Here is a 27,466-nt window from a genome sequence, read left to right on the forward strand (position 1 = left end):
TTCCCCATTGTTGCTCTTGGTAACATGCATCACAACAGGGACTTAGCTTTCATTTCTAAACCTAACAGTGCTTAGAGCAGTGGCCAGGTAGGTGTGCACAGGTTGTACACTGAGCAACTCTAGGAGATACCTTTGGGGTTATCATAGATTTGCATACTGATTACAGCTATTTCCCAGCAGATGGCAGTATAGTGTCCTGAAGAAGGGGTGCTATTTCCTATGCACAGAGGTGCTGTATGGGCAGGTGACTGCCTTGCGAATGCAGGTGGAGCCCAGAACTTGGCATTTTTGCAAAGATCTACAGGTGTTTCTTAAAGGCTGTCAGGTTTGAGAACCTGTCTCAGTTCATAGGAGAGACTAAGGGTGAGTTCACAGACACTGGGACACCCAGGTAGCAAGGAAAGGCCCTTCACATCCCATTCACTGAGCTTCCCTCCCATGATGCGTTGGACTGTGCCCCCAGAGGACTCAGGAATCAGTGAACCCAGGTCTCACCTTCCAAGGAAAGTCAGAAATATCCTTGAGGGACCTGAAGGTCACACAGCTCTGGTTCCAGCTGTCACCTTGAGGCGAAGAGCAGTAGGTGAGGACACCAAAGGAGAAAGTGTGTGTCTGGAACCACGCAGGGGAGATGAGGCTGAGGGCTGAGATGCAGGTAAGGGACAGCCCCAGAGCTGCCCACACGCTGCTCACCATTAGGGAGTATTGTTGACCTAGGTTTCAACCAGCAAGATTAGTAATAGAGACCACCAGGGCAAGAGGTGAAACAGGGACTGGCAGATCCCCCTGACCCCAGCCAGGAATCTGCTGCTAGGGACAGACCCTAGGACATTAGCCCCCCCTTCCCCCTTGAGCCTGGAGTTGGGTGGGGGAGACCCTTTGCCCTAACAATTTCTGGAAGTAGAATAGAATAAATGTTAGCACTTACAGACCTTTGAACAGATCTCCACCTTCTGCATGGTAAATCATCATCACTGGTCCAACAAGGCACCTCTCATGTTTCATTCATTCATTCATTCTTTCTGCCCATCAAGCCTTCTCTACCCAAAAGGGATGCTTCTACTGGGGTTTGGGGGAGCATGCCTTTTTAAAATTCACACATAATGCTGTTTCTAGCAGCCACCCTGTCCAACAGCTAATGCCTCTTAATCAATAAGACTTTTTTTTATTTTTGAGACGGAGTCTAACTCTGTTGTCCTGGGTAGAGTGCTGTGGCATCATAGCTCACAGCAACCTGAAACTCTTGGGCTTGACCAATCCTCTTGCCTCAGCCTCCCTAGGAACTGGGACCACAGGCATGTGCCACTACACCTAGCTAGTTTTGTTTTTTTTTCCTATTTTTAGTAGAGATGAGATTTTGATCTTACTCAGGTTGGTCTCCAACTCCTAAACTCAAGCCATCCATCTGCTTTGGCCTCCCAGAGTGCTAGGATTACAGGTGTGAGCTACCACACACGGCCCAATACCACTGTTAATTCTTTTATGTGCGTTTGGGGGTATTTTTGCAAAATTGGTGTTGTATAATACATGTGCACTTCTCACGTATGTAAATGGTATGACTTCAGGTTTTACCTTTGGTTTCTACTTCTGGCATTAAGCATAATGTTTTTAGGGTTTGTGTTGTCATGAGTATACCTATTCCACCCGTCCTGGTCCGGGTTCCTATAGGCAGAGCCCAAGGGCAACCTTAGGGGTTAGGATTTCATCACATAAATTTTGGGGAGGAGTTAGGATTTCATCACATAGGAGTTAGGATTTCATCACATAAATTTTGGGGAGGATATAAATATTCAGTTCACCAATGACATGTCTGAGCTTAGAAGGCAGTTTGATAACAGCAAGCCTGTCATTGATGGCTGGAAGGGAGGCCTGGAGGGGTAAGCCTGCCCAAAGACTCCCGGGGTCAAAAGCAGCTACCTGCCAACTATGCCAAGAGCATCCACTCAGACTTCCCAGACCACTGGGTTATATACCTTGGGTTTCACTTTATCAATCTAAGCCTGGCCAGCACTTTAAATGTGGCAAGAATTCTTGGTTTGGAGGCCAACCAGCCCTGTACTATTTATTTACCAGCTGTGGGACCTGGTACAAGTTCCAGATTGCCCTGGGCCTCAGTTTCTCCATATGTACAAGAAGATTATAAATCTCTGGGGGCAGAGAGTATTGGGCTGAATCACCAAGCAGAGTGATGTGGTGGAAAGAGGCAGAGAGGCCTGAATAGTCCCCTTCCCAGCTGTGTGAGCTAAGAAAATGGGAATACTCACCATTTAACACTCTCTGGAAAATGGGAGTGGGAGTTGTGATAGTTCTGGGGAATAAAATGCAAGTGTGTTGCAGGGAGAGGGGCAGAGATAAGCCTGAGAAGGTAGGTCAGGGTCAAGTTGCATGGGCTTTTTACTCTGGGATTAGAAAAACATCCTGGCTGCTTGCCAGCAAGTGAGATGTGCTCCCTTGAGTGAGAGAGGATGGTTTTTGTTGTTTTTTCCCCTTCTATACTCAAATCAGCCTCTCCTTTGGGCTGGTAGCATCCCGAGGGGTGTAATTCCAGCCAGGAAGCTGGGGATAGCTGAATACACCTAGGCTGGTGGTTTTGCCTCTCTCAGGCTACACCAGTGGCCCTCTAGGCATTTCTGACCTTGAAAGGAGTTTTGTTCTTTAGATAATGCTCAATGTCACCTGGGAAAATCATGCCAACAGTCCAGGTGCCCAGAAACCTAAATGAGGCGCAATAACCTGAAACCACATCCGGCCAAGCTCCAATTAGCTGGAATCCACCTAAGGGAAGCTTGAAAGGAACTGAATCTTTTCTCCTCCTGCTCAGTACTTAACTTTTAGTAGCAGTCAGCAATTCCTGAGCATTCACAGGCCCCATTCTAAGCACTTTCAGTGCCTCTTGCATGTAATCCTCATGGCCACCTGATGAGTGCAGATTCTGTTATTCTCATTCCCATTTTACAGATGATAAAACTGAGGCTCAGGAAGTAAGTGGTGGAGCTGGGACTCAGGGAATCAGGCTCCAACTCTGGGCCCTAAGCCCAAAGTGGTATTAAAGTTTAATTTAAAAGCCAAATACCAATAAAAAAAAAATAAAATAAAAGCCAAATACTCCAGTGGTTTCTCAGGGCTTTCCAAGGTTACGACATGGTCAGCTCTCTCACCCGCTCTGTCTAGGGGGCATGGATGATTCTAGAAGAGTCATATTCAGCTACAGGCAGAATCTTAGGAGGAGAACTGTGACTCAGTTTAGAAGTGGCTGCTATAGGGACTTGGGCTTCCATGTTCTCAGTTTTTAAAAGACCAGATTGATCATTCATTTCTTCTACTTTGACGTGCCCAGCCCAGTGTGACTCCTTAACCCTCCACCCCTGGGAATACAGTGATGACCAGAACGTAGTCCCTGACTTCAAGGAGTTTAGAGTTTTGTGGGCAAGACAGACAAACAGGATAGAACAATATGTCCATCCATCCATCCATCCAACAAATGCTTACTGAGTATCTACTATGTTCCAGGCACTGTTTTAGGTGCTAGGGATTTGGCAGTGAGGAAAACAGACAAAGTCCCTCCTCCTGGAACTTACCTTCTAGCAAAGGACAGAGTCAGCAAGGAGATAAACAAGTCAGTATATTACATGCTGGATGTTAATGGTGCTCTAGAGAAAAATGAAGCACGGAGGCAGAGAGTGAGTGATTGGGAAGTGGTCATGGAAAACCACAGAAAAGGTGAACTTTGAGCAGGGACCTGAGGGTGGGGTGTCAGGGAGGGAGGAATATTTCAGGCCGAAGATGGAGCAGGTACAAAGGCCCTGGTGCTTGGCATGGCAGAGGCTGGAAAAGATGAGGACTGAGAGAGCGGGGGGCCTTGCAGGCTTTGGCTTTTCATTTCTGAGTGAGATGGAGAATCTGTAGACAGTCGTGGGCAGGGGTATGACGAGACCTGTCCTAAGTTTTAGAGAGAGCACTCTGCGTCAAGCACAGTGGCTCATGCCTACAACTCCAGCACTTTGAGACGCCATGGTGAGAGGATCACTTGAGACCAGGAGTTGAGAGAGCCTGGACAACGTACACAAAATAAAATCCCCCATCGCTACACAAAATACCATTTTAAAAGTTAGCCAGGCATGGTGGTGCACACCTGTAGTCCCACCTACTCAGGAGACTAGAGGATCGCTTGAGCCCAGGAGTTTGAGGCTGCAGTGAGTATGATAACACCACTCCAGCCTGGGCGACAGAACAAGACGGGCTCCTGGGTGGGGAACAGGTAGAAGGGAAGGCTGGAGAGAAGCATTCAGAAAGCTCCTTGTCAAGTCAGGTGAGCCACAAGGCTGGATCAGAGTAGGGTGCAGGAAAGGCAGGCAAGGGAAAGGGGGTCCGATTCTGAATCTATTGTGAAGGACAAAGGTCAAGTTGACCAGACGTACTGACGGGGTGGCTCCGGGCAGGAGGGAAAGCAGGGAGGCAAGCGCGCCTCTAGGGTCTGACCTGGGCACAGGGGACCGCGGAGCCACCATTACGCCAGCTGGGGCACCTGCAGGAGGAACGGGTTCACCAGGGGAGGGGGAGACTCTGAGTGTGACATGGTATGAGTCTAGCTTGAGTTGTGTGCTTTTGCTGCCTTTTGATCAGCAGGTACGTCCAGGTATATGCCTGTCGTATGCAGGTATGTGCGTGTCTGGATGTATGGACAGATGTATACAGGCACAGCTCCAGACCACAGGAAAGCCCGGGTGATGCTGGGGGCAGGCATGGAGAAAGGGCACTGGATCCAATCTGGGGGGTCCAGGTGTTGTCCAGGCTGAGACCCACAGACGGCCAAGCTGGGCCTGGGGAGGACATTGACTTGCACCTCTCGTGTGAGCCTCCCTTACACAGCCAGTCCAATTCTGGTTGTCTTCCAGCCTTTGTCACAAGTTGGCTGTGTCTCCTTGGAACAAATTCTATGATGGCTCCGAGCCTCAGTTTCCCCATGTACAGAACTAAATCTATGTCCTAGACCCGTGGGACTTAATTTTTTGGAGGTGGTGCTTTCCTTTGAAAATACGATTTAAAACTATGTTTGCTTTCCCTATGCAGATTAGAACGCACAGTGCACACATACACACACACTATTGTAATTTCAGAGCTCATGGACCGCCCCCCCCCCAGCCCATTATGGACCTTGAACTATCCCCTGGAGCTGTTCCAGTTTCCTCTCCTCCCCCATCCTGAGCGCAGATCACTCTCCCCTCCAGACTCCCCGCACTTCAGGTCAGGACCCTCCAATGTGGACACTCCTGCTCAGGCTCCGGCGTTAGACCCAAGTCTGTGACCTCATAAAAGGTTATTTTCCCTTTGGAGGAAACATTCAGGTTGCGGAACAAAGCCGGGCGTGTGTGATAAGCTGTTCTGAGGGTGTGTGCCTGTGTCCTTTCCAGTTCCTTAAATCCAGCCTTTCACTCTGGGTGGGCAAAGAAGGAAAAGCCAGCCCCAAATGGGGACGGGGTGAGGAGACTGTGTTTTCCGGGCAGAAGTCACACAAAGGGATTAACTGAGCTACAATTAAGCACCAGCTGGAGAAAACTTTGCCACTCTCTCCGCTACCTTTCGCCCTGGTAATTCTAGTCCAGGGAACTGCGTGCACTTATCTTTGCATTTCTTTTGTTTGTTTCTTTTTTTGAGACAGAGTCTCACTATGTTGCCCTAGGTAGAGTGCTGTAGCGTCACAGCTCACAGCAACCTCCAAGTCTTGGGCTTAAGCGACTCTCCCAAGTAGCTGGGATATAGGCGCCCAGCACAACACCCGGCTATTTTTTGGTTGTAGTTGTCATTGTTGTTTGGCAGGCCCAGGCTGGGTTCGAACCCGCCAGCTCTGGTGTATGTGGCTGGTGCCCTAGCCACTGAGCCTCAGGCGCTGAGTCTACCTTTGCATTTCTTTCTTTTTTTTTTTAATTTATTTATTTTTATTGTTAAATCATAGCTGTGTACATCAGTACAATCAAGGGGTACAACGTGATGGTTTCATATACAATCTGAAAAATTCTCATCAAACTGTTCAACGTAGCCTTCATGGCATTTTTTTAGTTACTATAAGTAGGCATTTGTATTCTGCATTTAGTAAGTTTCGCCTATACCCAGTTTCTTGAAGCTTCTCCTGCTATGGAACTCCCAGAGTCAGACACTGTATCTTAAACGTCTTTATTCCCAGCATCCATCCACATAATACTTGGCACAGACCAGGTGCTTGTCTTGTCTTTTACTGCAAGAGATGAAGTGCAGCTCAAACTGGCTCAAGGAGAAATGAAAAATTATTGGCTCACATAACTGAACATTCTCTGATATGACTGGATTCAGGCACAGCAGGATCCAGGTAAATAAGCAATATCTTCAGGATCTCTCTCTCTGCTCTGTGTTTTGCTTGGTTGGCTTTATTCTTAGGCAGATCCTTTCTAACTGTGTTGGCCATCAGTGGCTCCAGGCTGACATTCCTAGACTCAGCAACCCTAGAGAAAAGAAAGGGTTGCTCTTCTTTGCAGTTACAGCAAGTGCTGTGATGAACTCTGTCAGATGTGGATCACATGCTCAGCCATGGACCAATCATGCGTCCAAGAAAATGGGATGTTCTGATTGGCCTGACCTAGGTCCTGGGGCATAGCATTGGGGCTTGAGGTTTGGGAATTCTGGTAGCATAGGAATGCCATGAGGCTCACCTCCCTAAACCACATGGACTGAGTGTGGGGAATGGGGTCATTCCCAGGAAGAAAACTGAGGTGCTGTTAGCAGAGGAGGGGGAATGGATGCGGGGCTGGTGAGAACAATGTTCAGGAAATGGTGGTATGACTTGAGCTGGTGCTGTCAGAAGCAGGAGGCTCCAGCAAGTTACGTGCAGAAAACTTGAGTGAAGCCTCAGACACAGGCTCAAGTCCCAGCTCTTCCACCTACATTCGGTGTGCCCTGGTTTGGGGCATCTCTGCCTCTCTGGGCCTCAGTTTCTCCACCTGTAAAATGAGGGCATCTGGAGTGATGACTGTCACGGTTTCCTCCCACTCATTCCATCATTCATTTATTAATTTTTCCTCCCACTTATTCCATCATTCATTTATTTTTTCTCCTTTCAATCGCTATTTGTTGTTGAAGGGATTTGGATTCAGCCTAAACCACATGTCAGTTTTGAGGTTTACTAGCTGTGTCAGGTTTACTGGTGCACCACTCAGCTGTGCCCAGCTGTGGCCTTCCTGGCCTCCCAGCAGCATTGGACACAATCCAGCCTCCCCTCCCCTCCCCTCCCCTTGCAGGCATTCTGGATCAGTTGCTGCAGCCGCATGGCCAGCTAGGCCTGAAGCGAGGTGGCCTGCATCATGGCTCAGGCTCCCAACACCCTCGGGTGTCAACCAAGCTGACCTGCCTGGACCCTTTGAAGGAGGGAGCTTTAGAACCTCCTCTTCCAGGCTCAGGTGAAGCTGTGCATGGAACTGGCTATCCCTGTGGCTTCCTGGAGGTGAAGGCAACGCAACCCAGCTGTGAGAAGCAGCTGGGCCCAACCATGACTAATGGTGAACAAGTGGTGAGAGGTATCAGCCCATGACACTTTTCATCTCTGCAATAGTCTGTTTTCCCTTCATTTCTGCAGTGGTCTGTTTCACATGGCTTATCCAGAGACACCGTGAATGGAGGAACTCCAGCAGTGTTTTGTGGAGACACTGTGGCCAGCCCACTAAGGCATGTCTTGTATTTCTCTCCTTTCTTTTCTCTCCCTTTACCCTTGCTGGGCTGGGATTACATCTCCAAGAAAGCATTAGCACATATTGCCTTAGGCTCTGTTTTCCAGGGATCAGACTGAGATACTAGCTGTGTGACCTTGAGCAACTTTCTTAACCTCTCTGAGCTTCTGATCCTTCATCTATAAAAGGGAGATAATAGTGCAGCATCTTTCACAGGTGTTGTGGTATTTAACAAGACAGCACAAGCTAAGTACTTTCATTAGTATCATTACTGAATCAGGCACTAGGTCCTATCATGTGAAAACACTTTTTTAACATTGATTGCCATGAATATTGTCAACTGGGTTTCGGGTACTATGCTAGTCTCTGCCCTCAAGGACCTAGAAAGTGAGAGAGAAGTAATTGTGAAATTATACTCAGTATAATCAGAGTTTAATGGAGGAGGGGGGTGCACAAGACTAAGAGGCTGTGACACCTAATCAGTCTTGGTAGTCAGGGATGGTGTTTCAGAGGAAGAATCTAAGGTCTGAGGGACATGTAGTTGTTAACCAGATGGTGGACAGGCAGAGGGCAAAGTATTCTTTTTTTTTTTTTGTAGAGAGAGAGAGTCTCACTTTATGGCCCTCGGTAGAGTGCAGTGGCCTCACACAGCTCACAGCAACCTCCAACTCCTGGGCTTAAGTGATTCTCTTGCCTCAGCGTCCCGAGTAGCTGGGACTACAAGACCACAACGCCCAGCTATTTTTTGGTTGCAGTTTGGCCGGGGCCGGGTTTGAACCCGCCACCCTCGGTATATGGGGCCGGCGCCCTACCCACTGAGCCACAGGTGCCGCCCCAGGGCAAAGTATTATTAGCAGAGGGCATGGCGTGGGCAAAGGATTTGTGTTGAGGGAAAACATTTCAAATATACTGGCTCTCCCTCTCATGAACCAGGTAAATTACAGGAAAAACAAAATGGATAAATATGCACCAACAAAAATGCATAAACGGGCAGCACCTGTGGCTCAAAGGAGTAGGGCGCCAGCCCCATATGCTAGAGGTGGTGGGTTCAAACCCAGCCCCGGCCAAAAACTGCAAAAAAAAAGAAAAGAAAAAAGAAAAGAAATGCATAAACGTGGTCTCTGCCAAGGAGCGTGTGGGTTGTGGAGCTGTACAATTCAATACAGTAGCTATGGCGGCATGTGACTATTTAAATTAATTAAAATGAAACAAAATTTAAGATTTATTTCCTCAGTTCCGCTGACCTCATTTCCAGTGCTCCATAGTCATTTGTGGGCAATGTTGGACTGTGCAGACATAGAACACCTCTATCACTGCAGAAAATTCTACTGGGCAGAGCTGCCAAAGATTCTGAGAACAGGCAGTCTAATCAGGACAGATTTCCTGGAGAAGGGGACAGAAGGGCATAGAAAAGAGGTTTGGGAAGGGCTCTGGGTGGTGGCATTGCCTTCTGTCCTCAGGAAGAGAAAATCCAGAGCTGACAGGAGGGGCGGGGGTAGTGGCTGTAGAAACAGTGTACAACCTGACACCTCTTTGATCAGGGTACAATCACTGAGAGGGAGCACACAGGAATGCAGGGGGAGCCCGCTAAGGCCAAGCTGAACTAGGAAGAACCACCCTTTCTGGGGCCAGGAGGACGCTGGGAGTTGTAGTTTGGCACTTCTGGACACACACACCCACCCAAAGCTGGAGAGGGATGGAAAAGCTGAAACACTGGACTGGGCTGGAGGATATCTTTTTGGGCAGGTGGTCAAGGCTGGGGACACATCTGGGTTTGGGGGCCTTGCAAGGGTGAGGAATGGGCCTTAGGGAGAGGTGGAAGGATGACTAATTCCCTTCAGTGTTTATGTTCTGAGATAGAAAGTGCCATGACAGAAAACTCAGTTGTCTGAGAAACATGGAATATTTAGTTAAGCAGAACCTTCAGCCCACTTATTCTTGTTCATGGGAATTTTCCCACCAGAGATAAGAAGTTCTCTAGCAGGTGCGTCCAACCTTGTCTTTTCTCTATTACACATTGGAACTTCTTCTCTGGCCATACAGTATATACACAAGCACTAGGGAGAGCTGATTAGCAAAAGAAAAAGGTCCGGCATACTTTGCAATACCACAGACAAGCAAAAAAAGTCCTCACGAGATCAGTGTGCGGCTCAGGGGCCACAGGTTGGACACCCCTGCTCTAAAGTTAGGGAGGAGAAGGAGCAGCAGGTTATTCATGCACCCAGCATCTATTCATCCATCACCTACTGTGTGTGGAGCTCTGCTCTAGGCACTGGAAATCAGGGGAGTGAATAAGAGACAAAAGTCTCTCCTTGAGAAGTTCTAGAGAGAAGAGCAGACAATAAATGATTTATCTTTGCTCATGTAACTAACATACATGTACCATATAAAAGCACCACTTAAGGTGGATTTGAGGGATTTTAATTTTCAATTCGTTCCTGACCTCACAGACTTCTCTTGGAAGTGGCAGTCATAGGTAAAAGCCACTGGGTTTGGTCCTATCCATTATTATGCTCAAGATATCCAGATGATAAAGGAGACCGTCCTAAAACATAAAAGACTTGATGAAGCCTCTGCCTCACCACCCCCACCATTTCTGGATTTCATCACTATGGGAGAGTCTGCTAGGGAGCCTCAGGCTGTTGATAAAATGGGGGTGGAGATCCCAACTTCAAAAAGGTTGTGGTGGAAAAGGATGTGCAACGGGAGCCGCCCTTGTGCCACACACACACACACAACATACCTCAACAACTTAGGAGAAAGATGAGGCAAAAGGGCTCCTGTCAATTCTGAAGCCACACAATGTGAAGTTTTTTTTCTCTCTCTTTAGTGAAATCCAGCCGACTTACAATAAAGGCACATATGATTTTAGGGCCTCTGGTTATTCATGCTTTGCACATCTTCCTTAGGAGGACATGTCACAAATGCAACTCCATTTACTCATGCAATTGTTTTTTTCTTTTCTTTTCTTTCTTTTTTTTTTTTTGTAGAGACAGAGTTTCACTTTATTGCCGTCAGTAGAGTGCCATGGCCACAGCTCACAGCAACCTCCAACTCCTGGGCTTAGGCAATTCTCTTGCCTCAGCCTCCCGAGCAGCTGGGACTACAGGCGCCCGCCACAACGCCCAGCTATTTTTTTGTTGTAGTTTGGCCGGGGCTGGGTTTGAACCCGCCACCCTCGGTATATGGGGCCGGCGCCCTGCTCACTGAGCCTCAGGCGCCGCCCTGTTTTTTTCAATATTTGTAAGCTTCACAAAGCCTGGATCTTGCCAGCAGCTTCACCGCTATGTCTCCAGCACCCGATGTACAGTAAGTGCTTAATAAAGATCTGTTGAATGAAATTTGTAAAGGATATCAGAACAGGCATTTTCTGTTCCAGGGGTGACCTATGATTCTGTCAACTCGTCCGCAAGTCTCTATAGCCATGACCCCACAACCCTTACCCTAGCACAACAGCAGGAGGCTTCTCACACGGTAGGCGCCTGTGCTTGCCGCGAGGGGGCGCCAACGCCTCGCGCAGACCTTGCCGCTCCCGGGCAGGCGCCCGCAGCCCCGGCGATTCGCTGGATCAGACTTTACCAAGCGCCGGGCTGCCTTAGGCTTTGCGGGGCGCAGACCTAGATGGTGCCTGCGGATACTCCGGGGACCGTTAAGTGACGTTCCTAGTCGGACACACCAGGGTCGGGATTCGAGGGGCGAGAGAGCTTCCGGCTGGTGTGTCCCGGGAAGACTCCCGACCTCTGACCCGCCGGACAGTCCCCAGGCCCAGGCGCAAGGCAGTGGCTCGGGTCCTATGAGCAGTGCTCCATCCGGAGCCCCTCCGCGCAGGCGCCGCCGCCGCAGTTCCCATGGCGACGGGGGCGCTTCCCTGCCCCAGGCCCCGCCCCCAGCAGGCTGGGCTGCGCAGGGCCGCTGGCGGCGCGGGCAGGTGCCGCGGGCTGCGGGCAGGTGGCGGCGCGGCGCGGCGCGGGCCGGAAACGGCTGCAGGGTAGGTTGCTCAGCGGTCGCCGGGGGTGGGGGCTGGCCAGTTGCCCCCAGTCCTGACCCACCAGGAGTCAGGGGAGGCAGCCGAGGGGGAAGGCTGCCAAGTTTCTGCTCGGCCGGGGCCCCGAGAGAAAAGTTGGCAAAGTTGGCCAGGGAAGAGGCGGGGACCCGGAGGATCTCTCTGGGCTCTGGATCCGCTGGGAGGGAGGATTCTGGTTGCAAGTCAGAGAATCTGTTTCCCGAGACTTGGGAATGGATCCCGCGGGAAGATCCCGCACAGGGCATCCAATGGATCCCGCGCCATCTGGCTGGCGACTAGAGAGTCGATCCAAGAAGGGGATCAGGCGGCGGCGGCCTGGGGTCCCCCTGGATCCCCAGCCAGGAGTGAGGGCGTAGAGTGATTCCGGGCGGGGAGCGAGAGGATCCCCGTCTCTCCTACGCCGGTCTGATCCTTGAGAGTGGATTCCAAAAGCAGATCTGGTGGCCGGGAGCTGAGGGATCGCTGGGGATCTGGGATACCCAGCTTGGCGCTGCTAGGATCTAGACATCTGTGCGGGTTGAAGGCCCCGGAGGTGGACAGTGGGGCGTTAGTGCGACGAGCGAGACTGAGCCCCGGGAGAAGGGAGCACAGGGACAACCGGGGGCATGAGAAGGGCAGCGATTGGAGTCCCCGACGCCTGGGCTGTGGCCGCGTCCTCGGGATCAGGCCTGCGCTCCGCTGCGCTGGTCTTCTGTGGGCAGAGGCGCCCGGCTGGGATTCAGGCAGTGGCCTGCGTGCAGGCAGGCCGGCGTGGTCCCCGCCTGGGTGGCAGCGCCGCCCGGGGACACGGGTGGGCCCCTGGGAAGGGAAGCTGCCCATTGACCCCCACCCCAGCCTGACCTTTTCACACCCTACTGGCACACAGTCGTCTGGGAGCAGGGGCACCGCGCCCTGAAACCCTGCTCTCTGTCCTGGAGCCGGCTTGCCTGTGACCTCCGCAGGCGCTAGGTCACAGGGCTTCCTGCCGGTCAGGGCTTCCTGCCGGTCAGGCCTGAACTTTCTCTAGCCCGGAGCAGCCATTACCTTTTGCAAGGAAAAGGCTGTACCTGTTGCATGAAGAAAAAGCTTTTTCTTTGCAGCTTCTTCGTGACCTTGGGAAAGCACTTAACCTATCTGAGACCAGATTTCCTCCCTGGACAAAATGGGCTTAGGGAAGGGGGAGGGTCACAATTCCTCTTCTAGGGGGCTGGTGGATGGATCCCTATGATTCTATAGTAAGGGTTCTATAAATATTAGTGCCTCTCTTGTTCTAGCCCTTCCTTTTCATGTCCCATCCTCTGGGGTTGCTCTCCAGTAAGCCAGTGAAGGCTCCAGAAACCCAACTTGCTATCTTTTTAAACTGCAGGATTAGAGAAGTATTTATCTTGACCTTTCTTTCAAATGGGTTAATTGCCCCTCTGATTCCCCCCTTGCAGAGAGAATCTCTGAGATTTGGCTAATCAGTAACCAGGACATTTGGACAAGCCTTCTCCCCTGGCCTGGCTTTCTTGCTACTAATCCATCAAGGCTCTTGGACAAACATGCCTTCATCCCTAGACATTGGCGCCTCCTTCCTTCCCCTTGCCAGGGAAGATTCCCCAGGGAGTCTCACTCTCAATTAGGCTGCACTCGAACACATGAGCTCAAGGGATCCTCCTACCCTGGACTCCCAGAGTGCCAGGATTACAGGTGTGAGCCACTGCACCTGTCCTTAAACAACTATTTTCAATAAGAGTATAGTAATTTCTGCTATGAAATCCTCACTGCCAGCCTATTCTCTTAAATATATATATTTAATATATGATTAAATTAAATCATTTCTATATGATTTTAATATCATGTTCTTATATTAAATATTTAATATTCTTTAATATTTTATATTCTTAAATGTATTTATTCTTTATAATTCATCTGCTTATTTAATAGTTAAATGTTAATTAATTCAGATTAAATTATCAAAAACTTCTGGATTAATGGTATTCAAACTAGTGTAGATGGTCTATATTTTCCTTTCCTTTCCTTTGAGCAACAACTTACAGTTTAATTCTTCTCATGCTACTAAACCAACTTTTTCAAATCCTTTTTCTTTCTTTCTTTCTTTTTTTTTTGTTTGCATTTTTTTTCGCCGGGGCTGGGTTTGAACCCACCACCTCCGGCACCTAGGGCTGGCACTCTACTCCTTCGAGCCACAGGCGCCACCCAAATTTAGCCTTTTTCTGAAGGCTAAATAGTAATACTTTAGGCTTTGTAGGTCACATATGGTCTCTGTTGCATATTCTTGTCTTTCTTTTTCTTTTACAGACCCTTTAAAAATGTAAAAGCCATTCTTAACTTACAGGCTGTAAATAAAAACAGACTGTGGATTAGATTTGCTCTATGGGTTGTAGACTAAATATAAATATAAGCAGATGATATATAAAACTTATAAAACGAGGTTCAATGGGTGTCAATAATGCTCAGATGTTATTACCACTTTTTCCTTATAAGCAAAGTTTTTTTCTATCCGTATCTTATCTATATGATTTTAAAAACTAAAAATGCACAGAGATGGGCTAGAGACGGGCTAAAACGCTACACGGATTTAGAGAACTGCAGCATTTTATTGCTGAAAGAAGTTTTAGAGATTATCTAATTTGAACCCCTGATTCACTTTACAGATAATATCACTAAAAGCTCATAAATAAATATGATTAAATACTGGAGGGATAGCAGGCCTTCAAATGAATCTTTATGTAATTCGGTCAAATGATTTTCACTGAGAATTCTGAAAAAGGATAAGGTTATTTGTTATTTCTTTTTTAAGATTTTATTATTGTTTCGGGTTAATCTGAGGGCACAAAGAAATAGGTTACAATGTTTGCATTAGTTAGGTAGAGTTCCTCTTATAATTGTGTACTGCCCCCAAGAAGTGTGCCATGCACTCGAACTTTGGGCCCATTGAGTGGGAGCACCTCCATCCTCCTCCTTCCCCTCTCCCTGCTCCCTCTTTCCCCATCCCAGACCTTGAATTGATTTGAGTTTTTCTCTTATGTGGGAATGTATCAGATTATCTACTGGCCTCATGTTAGTATTGAGGACATTGGATTCCTGCTTCTCCACTCTGATACTTTACTAAGAAGAATGTGTTTCAATTCCATCCAGATTAATACAAAAGATGTAATGTCCCCATCTTTTTTAATGGCTGAATAGTATTCCATGGTATACATATACCACAGTTTGGTATATCCATTCCTGGGTTGGTGGCATTTAGGTTGTTTCCAAATTTGGCCAATTGTAAATTGAGCTGCGATAAACAACCTAGTACAAATGTCTTTATGATAGAATGATTTTTTTTTTCTTCTGGATACATGACTAATAGTGGGATTGAGGAATCAAATGGGAGATCTAATTTGAGTTCTTTGAGGATTCTCCATACTTCTTTCCAAAGAGGTAGAATTAGTTTGCAGTCCCACCAACAGTGTAAAGGAAGAGGTTATTTCTAAATAAAAATGCAAACAATTTGCCATATCGGACTAACTCCTATCTGTGGAGGAAACCTGGGTAATGGTGCCAATTGAATACACTCATTCTTATTTAATTTCAAGGTGGCAACATCTGCTTTGTTTTCATTCAAACCTTTTTTCACATTTTCCTTTTTGTGTCCAAATCTCTACACACACACACCCCTACCCACTATTCCCACCAAATTTTATATTTAATGCCTACTCTCTAGATCACAACAACCCTGTTAGAACCCAACTCTCGTTCTAATCAAGACCAGCAGAACTGCCATTTCCTCGTCTCTTTCCCCCCAATTTTTTTTTTTTTGTTGTTGTTGTTGCTTTTTTTGAGACAGAGCCTCAAGCTGTCATCCTGGGTAGAGTGCTGTGGCATCACAGCTCACAGCAACCTCCAACTCCTGGGCTTAAGAGATTCTCTTGCCTCAGTCTCCCAAGTAGCTGGGACTACAGGTGCCCGCCACAACACCCAGTTATTTTTTGGTTGTAGTTGTCATTGTTGTTTGGCAGGCCCAGGGTGGATTTGAACCTGCCAGCTCTGGTGTATGTGTCTGGCGCCTTAGCCGCTTGAGCTACAGGCACCGAGCCCCAAATGTTATTATTAAAGGCCCACATGGACCTATGTCAGGCTACAAGTGAAGTCATTAGGCTTTTCCCCGCATTTAAAAAATGTTTTTTGTTTTTTTTTTTTTTTTGAGAAATACAATGCGCATAAAATGCATATAACTTAAATGTTCAGTTTAAATAATTGTAAAGCAGGTACCCATGTAATATCATCACGTCAAGAAAGAGTACCATGAGCATCCAGAAGCTCGTGTGGCCCTTTCCAATCACAACCCTCTCTCTGACCTCTGAAGATAACCACTATCTTAACTTTTATAGTAATTTCCTTGTTTTCAAAATATAGTTTCACCTGTTACATGTCAGTCACACACAACATACTTTAGTTTGCCTCTTCCTGAACTTTATATAAATGGAATCATATTACAAGGGGACAAACTTTCATGGAAAATAAAATGACATCTCTATTTTCAAAAATGAAAACTCAGAGATCGCCTATACAAGTTGAACTGATGACACACAAACTACTGTATTTATGTATGTAATCTAAATTGACTGCTTTAATAAATTAATAAGAAAATGATGAAAATAATTCAAAAGGAAAATGGATAAAGGACAGAAAACTCAGAAGAAACACAAATGTTCACCAACTTTTAACAAATAAAGGTATTTAAATTCGAGAGTAATCAGAAAAGACCCTTTTTGTTCACCCATCATATCAGCAAAGAGTTGGAGAATACTCAGTGGAAAAAGGCTGTCATATTCGGTTGAGTATAGTATAAGTTGGCACAACTTTTTTGAGGACAATTAAAATTTAATACCTACATTGTCCTCATATCAACCATTCCATTTCTAGATATCTGTTCTATAGAAATATTTGAACTGTGGCCTCCTGCTGTATTTGAGAAGGTTCAATCTCCCCCGGAGACACAAAAGGCTGAGGTGGCTGCTCTTCCTCACTGGGGCAATGTCCAGCCTCTGCAGGAGAGCCTGGAGACTCAGTTGGGGTCTCTTGTGGGGTGGCAGAAGGTTTCTCCTCCTCAGGATGTTCTAGATGTTGAGTTGGGGTCTCCTCCTGAGAAAGTTCACCTTGTGCACGGGCCTCTTGAGCCACCTCTGGGTTTCTCACAAATCCCAGAGGTATGCTGCCAGGGTAAAGTAAATCCATACTTTGATCTGTATAATCGTCATTCTGCAGAATTTGTTTGTAAGACCGAGATTTTGATTCAAATTGGTCTAGAGCTCCAACCACTTTAGTGACCTGTGGATGTTGAGCTAGATCTTCCTTCAGGTTCTTTGGTGAAACAATGAATGTTGTTGGTTTTGAACTGTGACTATCTAGAGGTGGAACAAGTATTTCAAATGCCTGGTGAGCTATAACCTCATCTGGACTTACAGTTTGAATCTTCCTTATGAGTTGAGGACGCAGAGTTAGGACAGGGTTCTGATCCCAACCGGGCGTTGGAACCACCTCTGGAGGGCTTCGTCGTCTCCTTAGCTTATTCCTCAGAAGCCGACGACATGGAATAGTAAGCCTATCTGCCGCTTGAAGTACCTCTTGAGCTGAATCCGTGTCCACGAATGGACACTGAGCTGTAACCTCATCTGGACTTACAGTTTGAATCTTGCTTATGAGTTGAGGAGGCAGAGTTAGGACTGGGTTCTGATCCCAACCGGGCGTTGGAACCACCTCTGGAGGGCTTCGTCGTCTCCTTAGCTTATTCCTCAGAAGCCGACGACATGGAATAGTAAGCCTATCTGCCGCTTGAAGTACCTCTTGAGCTGAATTCGTGTCCACGAATGGACACTGAGCTGTAACCTCATCTGGACTTACAGTTTGAATCTTGCTTATGAGTTGAGGAGGCAGAGTTAGGACTGGGTTCTGATCCCAACCGGGCGTTGGAACCACCTCTGGAGGGCTTCGTCGTCTCCTTAGCTTATTCCTCAGAAGCCGACGACATGGAATAGTAAGCCTATCTGCCGCTTGAAGTACCTCTTGAGCTGAATTCGTGTCCACGAATGGACACTGAGCTGTAACCTCATCTGGACTTACAGTTTGAATCTTGCTTATGAGTTGAGGAGGCAGAGTTAGGACTGGGTTCTGATCCCAACCGGGCGTTGGAACCACCTCTGGAGGGCTTCGTCGTCTCCTTAGCTTATTCCTCAGAAGCCGACGACGTAGAATAGTAACCCTATCTGGCCCTTGAGGTAGCTCTTGAGCTGAATCAGTGTCCTGGAATGGAGCCAAATTCTCAGGCAACTCCTGAGGTGAAGCCACCAAGTGGGAAGGAGCAGAAGATCCCAGGTAATCAAAGTCCCCAGGATCTGCTGGGGGTGTAGGCACATGAGGGGATTCGGGTGAGAGATCGGAAGAGAGGGAAGACCAGGGCTCTTTCGGCCCTGGGGATTCGGAGGTAGGCTGGACCCTGTCAGGGGGCCACCTCCAAATAGCAGCTGCCAGTATCAGCAGCCACAACAATTGCTCCGTGAGAAGGACCCGTGGGGTCCACAGTCGCAGTAGGGACATAATGTCCAGAGGCTCCGGTGCCAATGAGAGTCGGAACTCTTATGGCAGCTCCGCAGCGCTAGCACCCACGGCAACTGTGTGCCCCGCCCCCACCCTTTATCTACGACAACCTTTGTTTACGCAGCAACCTTTATTATGCTGGGGCTGGCTCCATGCGGTCAGGGTGAGCTGTTGCCCACAGTCCCTGAGCCCAAACCCCCTCCCCACAGAGATACAACTGTCTCACACCAGAACATCCCTCCCGCCCTTAGCAGAGCAAGATTTCGGCCACAGACTAGGGTAGCCTCAGGACTCCAGCAGCCCATTATGGTAGGGGCGCCCCGGAGCTTCCCAAGGACGTCACAGGGCCTCGCCTCTTGGCACATTCAGAAGTGCTAGTTCAGTTCTGGCAGCCTGAACTCGTCTTCCTCCAAGCTGAAATCCCAGAGATATTCTTCTTCCCCCCAGCAGTACTGCTTCCAAGAAACACAATTGACCTGCAAAATGATCACCAGTTGGACAGCACGGCCAGGAGGCTGCTGCGGGGTGCGCGGACATGCCTGCGGCAGCTGCGGCACCTGCGGCGGCGGCCGCGGGCTGCGCTCGGGAGTGAGCGCCCAGCGCCCAGTGCCCTCCCGCGGGGCCGCCGGCCTGTCTGCACTGTCCTCAGGTGCACTGGCCAGGCACCTCTTCGCTTCGTGGACACCTGGGGGCCTTCGCCTGTCCAGCCTTACTAGGCCGAACTGCTGGGGAGTACGGAGTCAGGGGGTGCCACGGAGCCAGGGGGAACGGCGAGGCACTGGCGGGAGCCTCCTGGCGGTGCTCCCCCTACCTCCCACCTCCCTGCGCCCAGCCCCGAGGCTGGGGCTTTGGAGCAGGCAGCCCGGGAAAACATTAACTTTTGGGCCACGTGCAGAATAGCATCATCTACATGGACATTCCTTCCTCCTACCATCTCAGAAAATCTTTGATAACAAATTGAGAAAATGCAGATGATCTTTCCAACAGATGAAATTGCCAATACTCAAGCTTTTAGAAAAAGAAAGAGGAAAAGGACAGAGACAATGAACTCAGAACATGCAAATAATGACCTGGATAAAGGACCGAGAGACCCATATTCGGGAAATGCCTTTCTGCCCGGTGAGATCTCCAGTGAGGATGAAGAGCCCTTAGCAGAACTGTCTAAGGAGGAATTGTGCACCAAAATAAAAAGCCTGAAAGAAAACTAACAAACACGAAAAGAAAACAGCGGACTTGGACAGTCTTTGGTCATGCTTCAAGTGTTACCACAGGCAGTCACCCAGTTTGCAGAGCTGGTTGGTATGGCAGAAGCCCTGCTTAAAGGTGTAGGAACCACGTCTACGTCTGCATCCACCCCCTGGAGAGCAACAAACAACTCCTCCCCAGATTCATTTACTTCAACATGCAGTAACTCTAATTCTAATTGCAGTTCACCAGTTTCCTTGAAGGCTGAGGAAGAGCATCAGGCTGATAAGAAGCAGTTCAAGATTGAGAAATGGCAGATTGCCCGTTGTAATAAGAGCAAGCCTCAGAAGTTTATTAATGACTTAATGCAAGTGCTATACACAAATGAATATATGGCCACACACAGCCTGACGGGAACAAAATCCTGTACTTCAAGGGACAAAGCCGTAAAACCAGCTATGAATCAGAATGAAGTTCAAGAAATCATAGGAGTAACAAAACAATTATTTACCAATATGGATGATGTTTCAATTAGGAGTATGATAGGGCAAAAGCTAAACAACTGTACCAAGAAGCCAAATTTAAGCAAAAATCCTAACTCTCAGGATATTAAGTAGATTATTTTGGTATTACAGGTATCTGTAACAAAGCTCCTTCAGTTCTAAATCTAGCATTGGATTTTGTGGAGAATCTGCAACCCTTCTGGCAGTGAGCAGAGACAGACATCTGCAGTGACAAGCTGTAAGACATCGTATCATCACTGGGCTCCCTGAGGGACCAACAAGCTCGCTGAAGAAGCTGCATGTAGGTAGAATCCCTCCTAAATACCAGTGATGCATCAGACCAGAGAATTTCTCCCAATCAAATAAGCGTGCAATATCATTTTTTGGAAACATGCATTTCCTGATCCCCCCATACTACTCTGTACAGCTAACTTAACTGGATAGTCAGAATCCTTATCATAGCAACAAAAATTTCAATCTTTAAGATTATTCATTGTCCCAACTGATCATTATACATTTATTATTATCAATGACTCCTCTTTAGAGTTTTTGAATCTTAGTGTAAGTACATGTTTGGAAAAGTAAACAGTGAAATAATCGATGTTCACAAATATGAGAGCAGCAAATTCAGATAATAATGAAAATCTGATAATCATGACTAACAAGTAGTAAGATTTTAGCAATAAAATTATAGAATTATTCCATTATCTAAAAATGTATAAAATAGGAATATGAAAAAAATCTTGCAGGTGTCAAGATTTTTATATTTTAATATGACTCTACTCTAACACACACACACACAAATCCAGGTTTGGGGGATTATTAAAACAATGCATTGATTTTCAGAATTTTCTTTTTGTTTGTTTACCAGACATGTTTTAACTTTTTATTGCCCAAAGTATATTAACTACATATGTGTAATATAAAACATCAATATCGCCTAAGACATCCTATAGAAGATATAACGTCATATCTATTTGGTTGACTATGTTGCTAAACAGCTTAGTTTTAGCTGATTTATTTTAATCACAGCAGAAGAAAAATGAGTTGAAACAATCATATGGGTTGAATAATCACACACACAAATCATTTTGTAAATCAATAGAAGATTAAACACCCAAAGCCTTCCTGCAGGTCAGGTTGTCATACATGATAACTCTACAATGAGAAGCCATGCTTCTTCACTGCACAAGGTCATGTTTAAACTTGGAAAAGAGAATGCTACAATAGTTACAAAGTTCAATATCCCAGATCCAGGGCACATTCCATAAATGTTGCTTGATAACAATGTAGTTGTATAAATTAAATGTTCTTAAAGAAATAACTTATGTAACATTTGCTACTTTTACTTAAACGTAAATAAATCCCACTGAAAAGATAAAAAAAAATGAGCACCAGTTAGGGCGGCAGGCAGAACACACATTTGTTCCATTGGATATTTACTCCAAAATGTTGCCATTTCTGCTCAACTTTCAGTATCCTTTCTTCCATGTTTGACAATTAATTCACCACTCTATCATGTGGGGGCTGCCATGGAATCAGAGATGACTCTGAAATTTCTGTAGGAAGGGTTTTAAGAGTTGAGCAATTCAACTTAGCAGAGAAGGTATTGCTGCAAGTGAATAGCCCTTTAGGTCAGCAATGGGCAAACACAGTCAATAATCTAGAAGGTCTATCCTGTACGCACACATGGAGAAAGACACATAGTGTGTTAAAGTCAGCATGTTAAATTATTATCTTCAAATACTACTATAACAGAACCCAAGTGACTTATTTCACAACTCTTCAGTGTGTATCACTCTTAGGAAAATGTGGAACTCTGAGAATATTTCTGGTGCTTTTACTAAAGTCCTGGCTCCTGGCTCTAACCCCTTATTTGAAGTTTGGAGAGCAGAAGTGAGGACTGTTAGAATTCTAATATGGGTGCAGACACAGGAGAGAGGTTTGTCTCTCTCACTTGGAGATAAAATAGTACTTCGTCTTTTTCCCAGAATCTAGCATATGACTTGGTGCACAGTAATGGTTTTAAAGTTGGAGGTGATTCCAAGATTTACCTCATTTAGAGATGACCTGTTGTTAGAATCAGATTTCTGAAATTGGTGCTGACTTTCTTCCTTCCTCTCACATTTCACAGGAAATGAGTATTCTTTTTTTTTTTTTTTTTTTTTTTGAGTCAGAGTCTTACTATGTGGCCCTCAGTAGAGTGCCGTGGCATCACAGCAACCTCAAACTCTTGGGTTAAGCGATTCTCTTACCTCAGCCTCCCGAGTAGCTGGGAAGAAACTAGTATTCTTAAAGTTTGACATTTTCTTTACTGGTTTTATTTAAATAGAATTATAATAATTTGCCTTAAATAGAATAAAACTTCAAATACTTTTTCAGACTTCAACCACTTTCTCTTTCACTCCCTTCTTCAAAACAAAACACTTTGCAACTCTGGAGCAAGTTAAATAATCAAAAACCTAGCCCCAAATTAAGTTCCCCTGACACAAAACACATTTTTGGCTCCTTAAAAAAAAATCTCATACATAGTAAATAATGATAACTTTAGAAATTACTTTAGCAACTTAGTCCCTAATTAAGGGACTTCACATACAGTTATGCATTGCTTGCCATATGAGGAGGAGCTTGAAAAATGCATCATTAAAAAAAATGCAATTATGGGGAAAGGGCCAACACCATAATGAGACATTCTTTTGATTTCTAAAAGCAGAAAATAAGGGCATTTTCCTGGAAATTTCCTCATCTCACATTTTAATTTTTAACATAACTGTAACGACCAAGTTAACTCCATTTTGTTAAAACTAACTTCATCTTGTCCCTCAGTCTTCATTTTGCAGCTGCATACCAAAGGCATTAGGCAACCTGCTCCCTTCCCTGCCCCCCTGTCCTTGCCCCATGATCTGTGCCCTTGCATAATGTCTGCTCCGAGTGATAGCAACACTCTCCCAGACACCCAAGGACAAATACTGCTCAGTCCCCTAGACCCCTATTAGCTCGCCCCAGCAGCTCACCTCACACCCCCTCCTTTTTCTATCCTTTCTGTACCCTTAAAATCCTCCCTCCTTTTCGAGATGAGGGTTTCTCTGCTCTCCTGCTGCACCAGGACCAAGGAGCCCAGGCTCAAGCTTATAAATAAAGACTTGGTCTCCGGGTGATTTATGTGGGGGATCTTGTGACTTGGGCACAACAATAACCATTTATTAAAAATATGTATGAAGTATCAACTGTGTTTGGTCCAAAAAACTTTATGATCTTACAGGCAGGAACTAAGGAATTTACAATTTATAGGAAATAAAAAATGTGAAAACAAAAATGTTCAATCATGCCTGGGCATGGTGGCTCATCCCTGTAATCCTAGCACTCTAGAAAGCTGAGGTGGAAGGATCACTTGAGCTCAGGAGTTCATGTCCAGCCTGAGCAAGAGTGAGACCCTGTTTCTACTAAAGACAAAAATTAAAAAAAAAAAAAACAACCCAGCCGGCATTGTGGCAGTACTTGTAGTCCCAACTCCTTAGGCAGCTGAGGCAGGAGGATCATTTGAAACCAGGAGTTTGAAGTTGTTATAAGCTAGGCTGATTCCAATAGCCTGGACAACAGAGTGAGACTCAGTCTCAAAATAAAAAAGTTCAATCATCATATGATTAAATAGTAAGGCATTAAATGGGGGTCAAAATGAGGGTCAAAGTGAGTTCAAACCTGGGATAGAGACCCCTGTAGACATATTAGAAGCAAGAGACAAGTATTGACTCCCCGGGAACCAAAATTCCACCAAATACAATATACAAAGCTTCGCAGATAGACAGCATTTGAACATTTTATTGGTAGAAACTGGCCTATATATTGTAGACAATACAAATTCCTTCAAGGCAAACTAAAGCCATAGGCTTTTGGTCTAAGGATTTTGTGTATGTATGAGGGATATCTTTGCATACTAGGGAGAGATAAACAACACAAACATCTAGTCTGGTGCTTGAAGGTTATTACTCAGACTTGACAGTTGGAAGGCTGAGACTTATCAGGGCCATCTCTTTTAAAACAGTCTACCTGCTGAGCAGGGAAGTAAGACTTCCAGTAGAAGGGCTGCCCAGGTTGGAAGGCTGAGACTTATCAGGGCCATCTCTGATTTTTCAGTCTCTGACCCTTCAGGGCTACGAAGCAGACAGCAATTCTGTTCAGGCACTTCCTGTTCATCAAGTTTCCTGTAACAGTCACAATGCTGTAGAACTCAACAGGGACACAATCAGTGCCATTCAATAGCACAACCACTTTCACAGCTCACAGGAAAGCAGCCAATTATGTGTACTACATAGGAATCACATTCACCCAATATCAATGCCGGAAATGAAAGCTGAAACTGAATTCTTGATTCAAAAAACATAATCTAATAAACTTTCTCTTCAACAGAATTCATTTATCTATTTATTCAGGTAGAAAACAACACTGATAATAGTTAACATATTTTGTCTGTTTACTACGTAAGCATAGTTCTGAGTTTTTGCATTTGTCACCTCACTTACTCATACAATTATCTCCCATATGGTAGGTTGAATTACTAACTTCATTTTGCAGAGAAAATGACTGTAGCTTAGAAATATTAACCATCTTCAAATCTCTCTGGTTATAAAACCTAAATTACATAAAAAATCTTGAAGAGATTGAGTTAGAACTTGAACCCAGGTGTTCAAAGCTTATAGTCAGGCTGGGCTTGGTGGCTCATGCCTGTAATCCTAGCACCCTGGGAGGCCAAGGCAGGTGGATTGCTTGAGTTCACGAGTTCATGAACAGCCTGAGCAAAAATGAGGCTGTCTCCACTAAAAATAGAAGAACTGAGGCAAGAGGTCCACTTAAGCCCAAGAGTTGGAGGTTGCTATGAGTTACGACACCACGGCACTCTACCCAGGGCAACAGCTTGAGACTCTATCTCAAAAAAAAAAAAAAAAAATCTCATAATCAGTATTCTGCATGCTAGGCAAACAATTGAGAAAGAATACCTGGATCAAAGACTTTCTATGTGAACTGAGGCAAGTCATTCTACACCTACAAAATGCGTACAATAATATTTGCTGTCATTTTTCTCACAGATGTCACAGAGAACAAATCTGAGACCATTTCCGTAGAAGAATTTAGTGAATAAGAACATAAGATGGAGTGTTTTAGATATCCATATTTTCATCCACTTAACTTTTCAAAATCCCAGTACTTTGGGAGGCTGAGGCAAGAATATTGGTTGAGGCCAGGAGTTTGAGACTACCCTGGGCAGCATAGTGAGATCTTGTCTCTATTTTTAAAAATTATTTAAAATTGGCTGGGTACCTATAGCTCAATGGTTAGAGTGCTGGCCCCCTGTACCGGTGTTGGTGGGTTTGAACTCAGCCTGGACCTGCTAAATAAAACAAAATAAAACAAACAAACAAACAAACAAACAGAAAAAGACAACAACAACAGATTTTGGCTTGGTGCCTGTAGCTCAGTGGTTAGGGTGCTGGCCACATGTACCAGGGCTGGTGGGTTTAAACGCAGCTAGGGCCTGCTAAACAAAAACCAACAAACAAAAAAATAGCCAGGCATTGTGGCTGGCACCTGTAATCCCAGATACTTGGGAGGTGAAGGGAAGAGAATCGCTTAAGCCCAAGAATTTGAGGTTGCTGTGAGCTGTGACACCACTGCACTCTACCAAGGGTGACAAAGTGAGAGTCTGTCTCAAAAAAAAATAAGTATTATTTAAAATTATAAAAATATCTAAGCTTACTGGCTCACGCCTGTAGTCCTCTGGGAGGTTGATGTGGGAGGACTGATTGAGGCCAGGACTTCAAGACATACCTAAGCAAGAGTAAGACACCATCTCTACAAAACAGATTAGCTGGGCTGTAGCAGGAGGATCACTTGAACCCAGGAGTTTAGGTTGTAGTCAGCTATGATGATGCCACTATATTCTAGCTTGGACAATTGAGTTAAACTCTGCCTCCCAAAAAATAGATAAACACATACAGATACACACATACACATGAATGAGAAAAATTAAATTTAAAGAAGTCTTACCTAAAACCACAATCAATAGTTTCTGTAATGCATCTGACAAAGCTTTCTGAATAGCAAGCCTCTGAGCTATCTTCCTTTTCATAAGGAATGATAATGGTCCTAAATCCAACCAAAACAAATGGTTTTTAAATGCTTATTTGAATGATAATTGGTTATTAAGTGTTTAAAAAATGAAAATACATTCATGATTCTTAGATCGCTATCTTAGTGATTAGGGCAGACAGAATACAAGCCTATGGCTGAATGAATGGCACTGTTGTAAGCACATACTGGCAGGGCTCGTTTTTTTTTTTTGTTTGTTTGTTTGTTTTACTGCTTCTGTCTAAGCTGGAAGTTCCTGAAGAACTAGAAGGGAGATACAAGCCAAGAACTTGGTACAATTCTATACCACCCACAGATTTCAAATTGACCAGTTGAGGCTACACCACTATAGACCCTACCCATCAAGGGTTTGGTGGTAGTGCAGATGGTCTGGCTCGACCCTGGCTGTCACCACAGGCACCTGCTCTATTCCACCTCTCTCTCTCTTAAGTCACAGCCCTAAGCTTGGGGGCCATGGATTATAGAAAAATTTAGTATCAGTACCAACTTAATACCCTAACTAGGTATCCATATGTGACTCTTTTTTTGACTCAAGCCCTTCCATGAGTAGGAAACGGACGGAACGTTTACACAGGAGTTTTTTTTTTTTTTTAATCTTCAGATGATGATTTTGCTGAGACAACAGAAGGTCACAAGAGATCTGTATCTGAAGGAATATTTTAACACAAAGCAAGGTCTTCACCAAAAACTAGAAAAACATTATCTCCCTCCTCCTCCTCCTCAGCTTTTTGGTAGGAAGTCAGCTCTAAAATTGTTAACTTAAAGGCTCTATCAGGAATTGCCTAAAACAAAAACCTATATAATAAGGGAGAAAAACTCTGCCCAGGACTTTAGTAGCTTAGCGGGGGGGGCAGGGGTGGGGGGCTGATAGGTATCTAAAATGATAAGTTTCAGAAACTAAGAAAAAAGAGAGATACTTCCCCGACTGAAAACAGACCTTCCTCCAGGTTATGTACAGGCTCTTCTGCCGCCAGCTCCAAGGCTCCTGCACTCATAGAACGGCAGCAGCACCTCTAAAGCACAGAAGGACGTCAGGCTTTGCTTCTGAAGTGCCACAATATCTTCATTTTCCCTTTCTTCAAGGTGAGAAAGCTCCTGAAGCTGTTAAGATTTTGCATTAAAGGTCCTTCTTAGGATCTTAAAGTAGACTTTGAAGTGTTTTGCTATTAGAATTAAAAACTAAACTCCAGGAATCCCAGCTAACAGTTGATGCATCCTATAGCTTCAAAATCAAGTAAGATTTGCAAATGAATTATTATAGATGGCCATTTTTTTTTTTATTATATGCCACACAAACACTGGAAAGAAGTACGAAGACCACGACCCAACTAATGGAGAATATGACCAATTCT

At 45.6% G+C, this 27,466-nt stretch overlaps 1 protein-coding gene, 1 long non-coding RNA gene and 1 pseudogene across 2 annotated transcripts in view; 1 reads left to right on the forward strand and 2 right to left on the reverse strand.

Annotated features, from left to right (window-relative positions):
* The window catches only part of LOC128584234 (LHFPL tetraspan subfamily member 7 protein-like), a 169,789-nt gene that overhangs the window by 3,044 nt on the left and 139,279 nt on the right, over positions 1-27,466 (reverse strand). Inside the window, exon 3 of the mRNA XM_053589294.1 lies at positions 496-713. Coding sequence (XP_053445269.1) covers positions 496-713 — 218 coding nt within the window. The remainder of the gene's footprint in view (positions 1-495; positions 714-27,466) is intronic.
* Positions 19,081-20,113, forward strand: LOC128584232 (BEN domain-containing protein 6-like; annotated as a pseudogene).
* On the reverse strand, positions 23,452-27,147 carry LOC128584250 (uncharacterized). The gene is made up of 3 exons (XR_008379667.1): positions 27,052-27,147; positions 26,013-26,111; positions 23,452-25,356 (listed from the first exon to the last, which is right to left on the reverse strand). It is a non-coding gene; the product is annotated as an uncharacterized LOC128584250 (long non-coding RNA).

This window comes from Nycticebus coucang, chromosome 4 (genome assembly GCF_027406575.1).
Source record: "Nycticebus coucang isolate mNycCou1 chromosome 4, mNycCou1.pri, whole genome shotgun sequence".
NCBI classification, from domain to species: domain Eukaryota; kingdom Metazoa; phylum Chordata; class Mammalia; order Primates; family Lorisidae; genus Nycticebus; species Nycticebus coucang.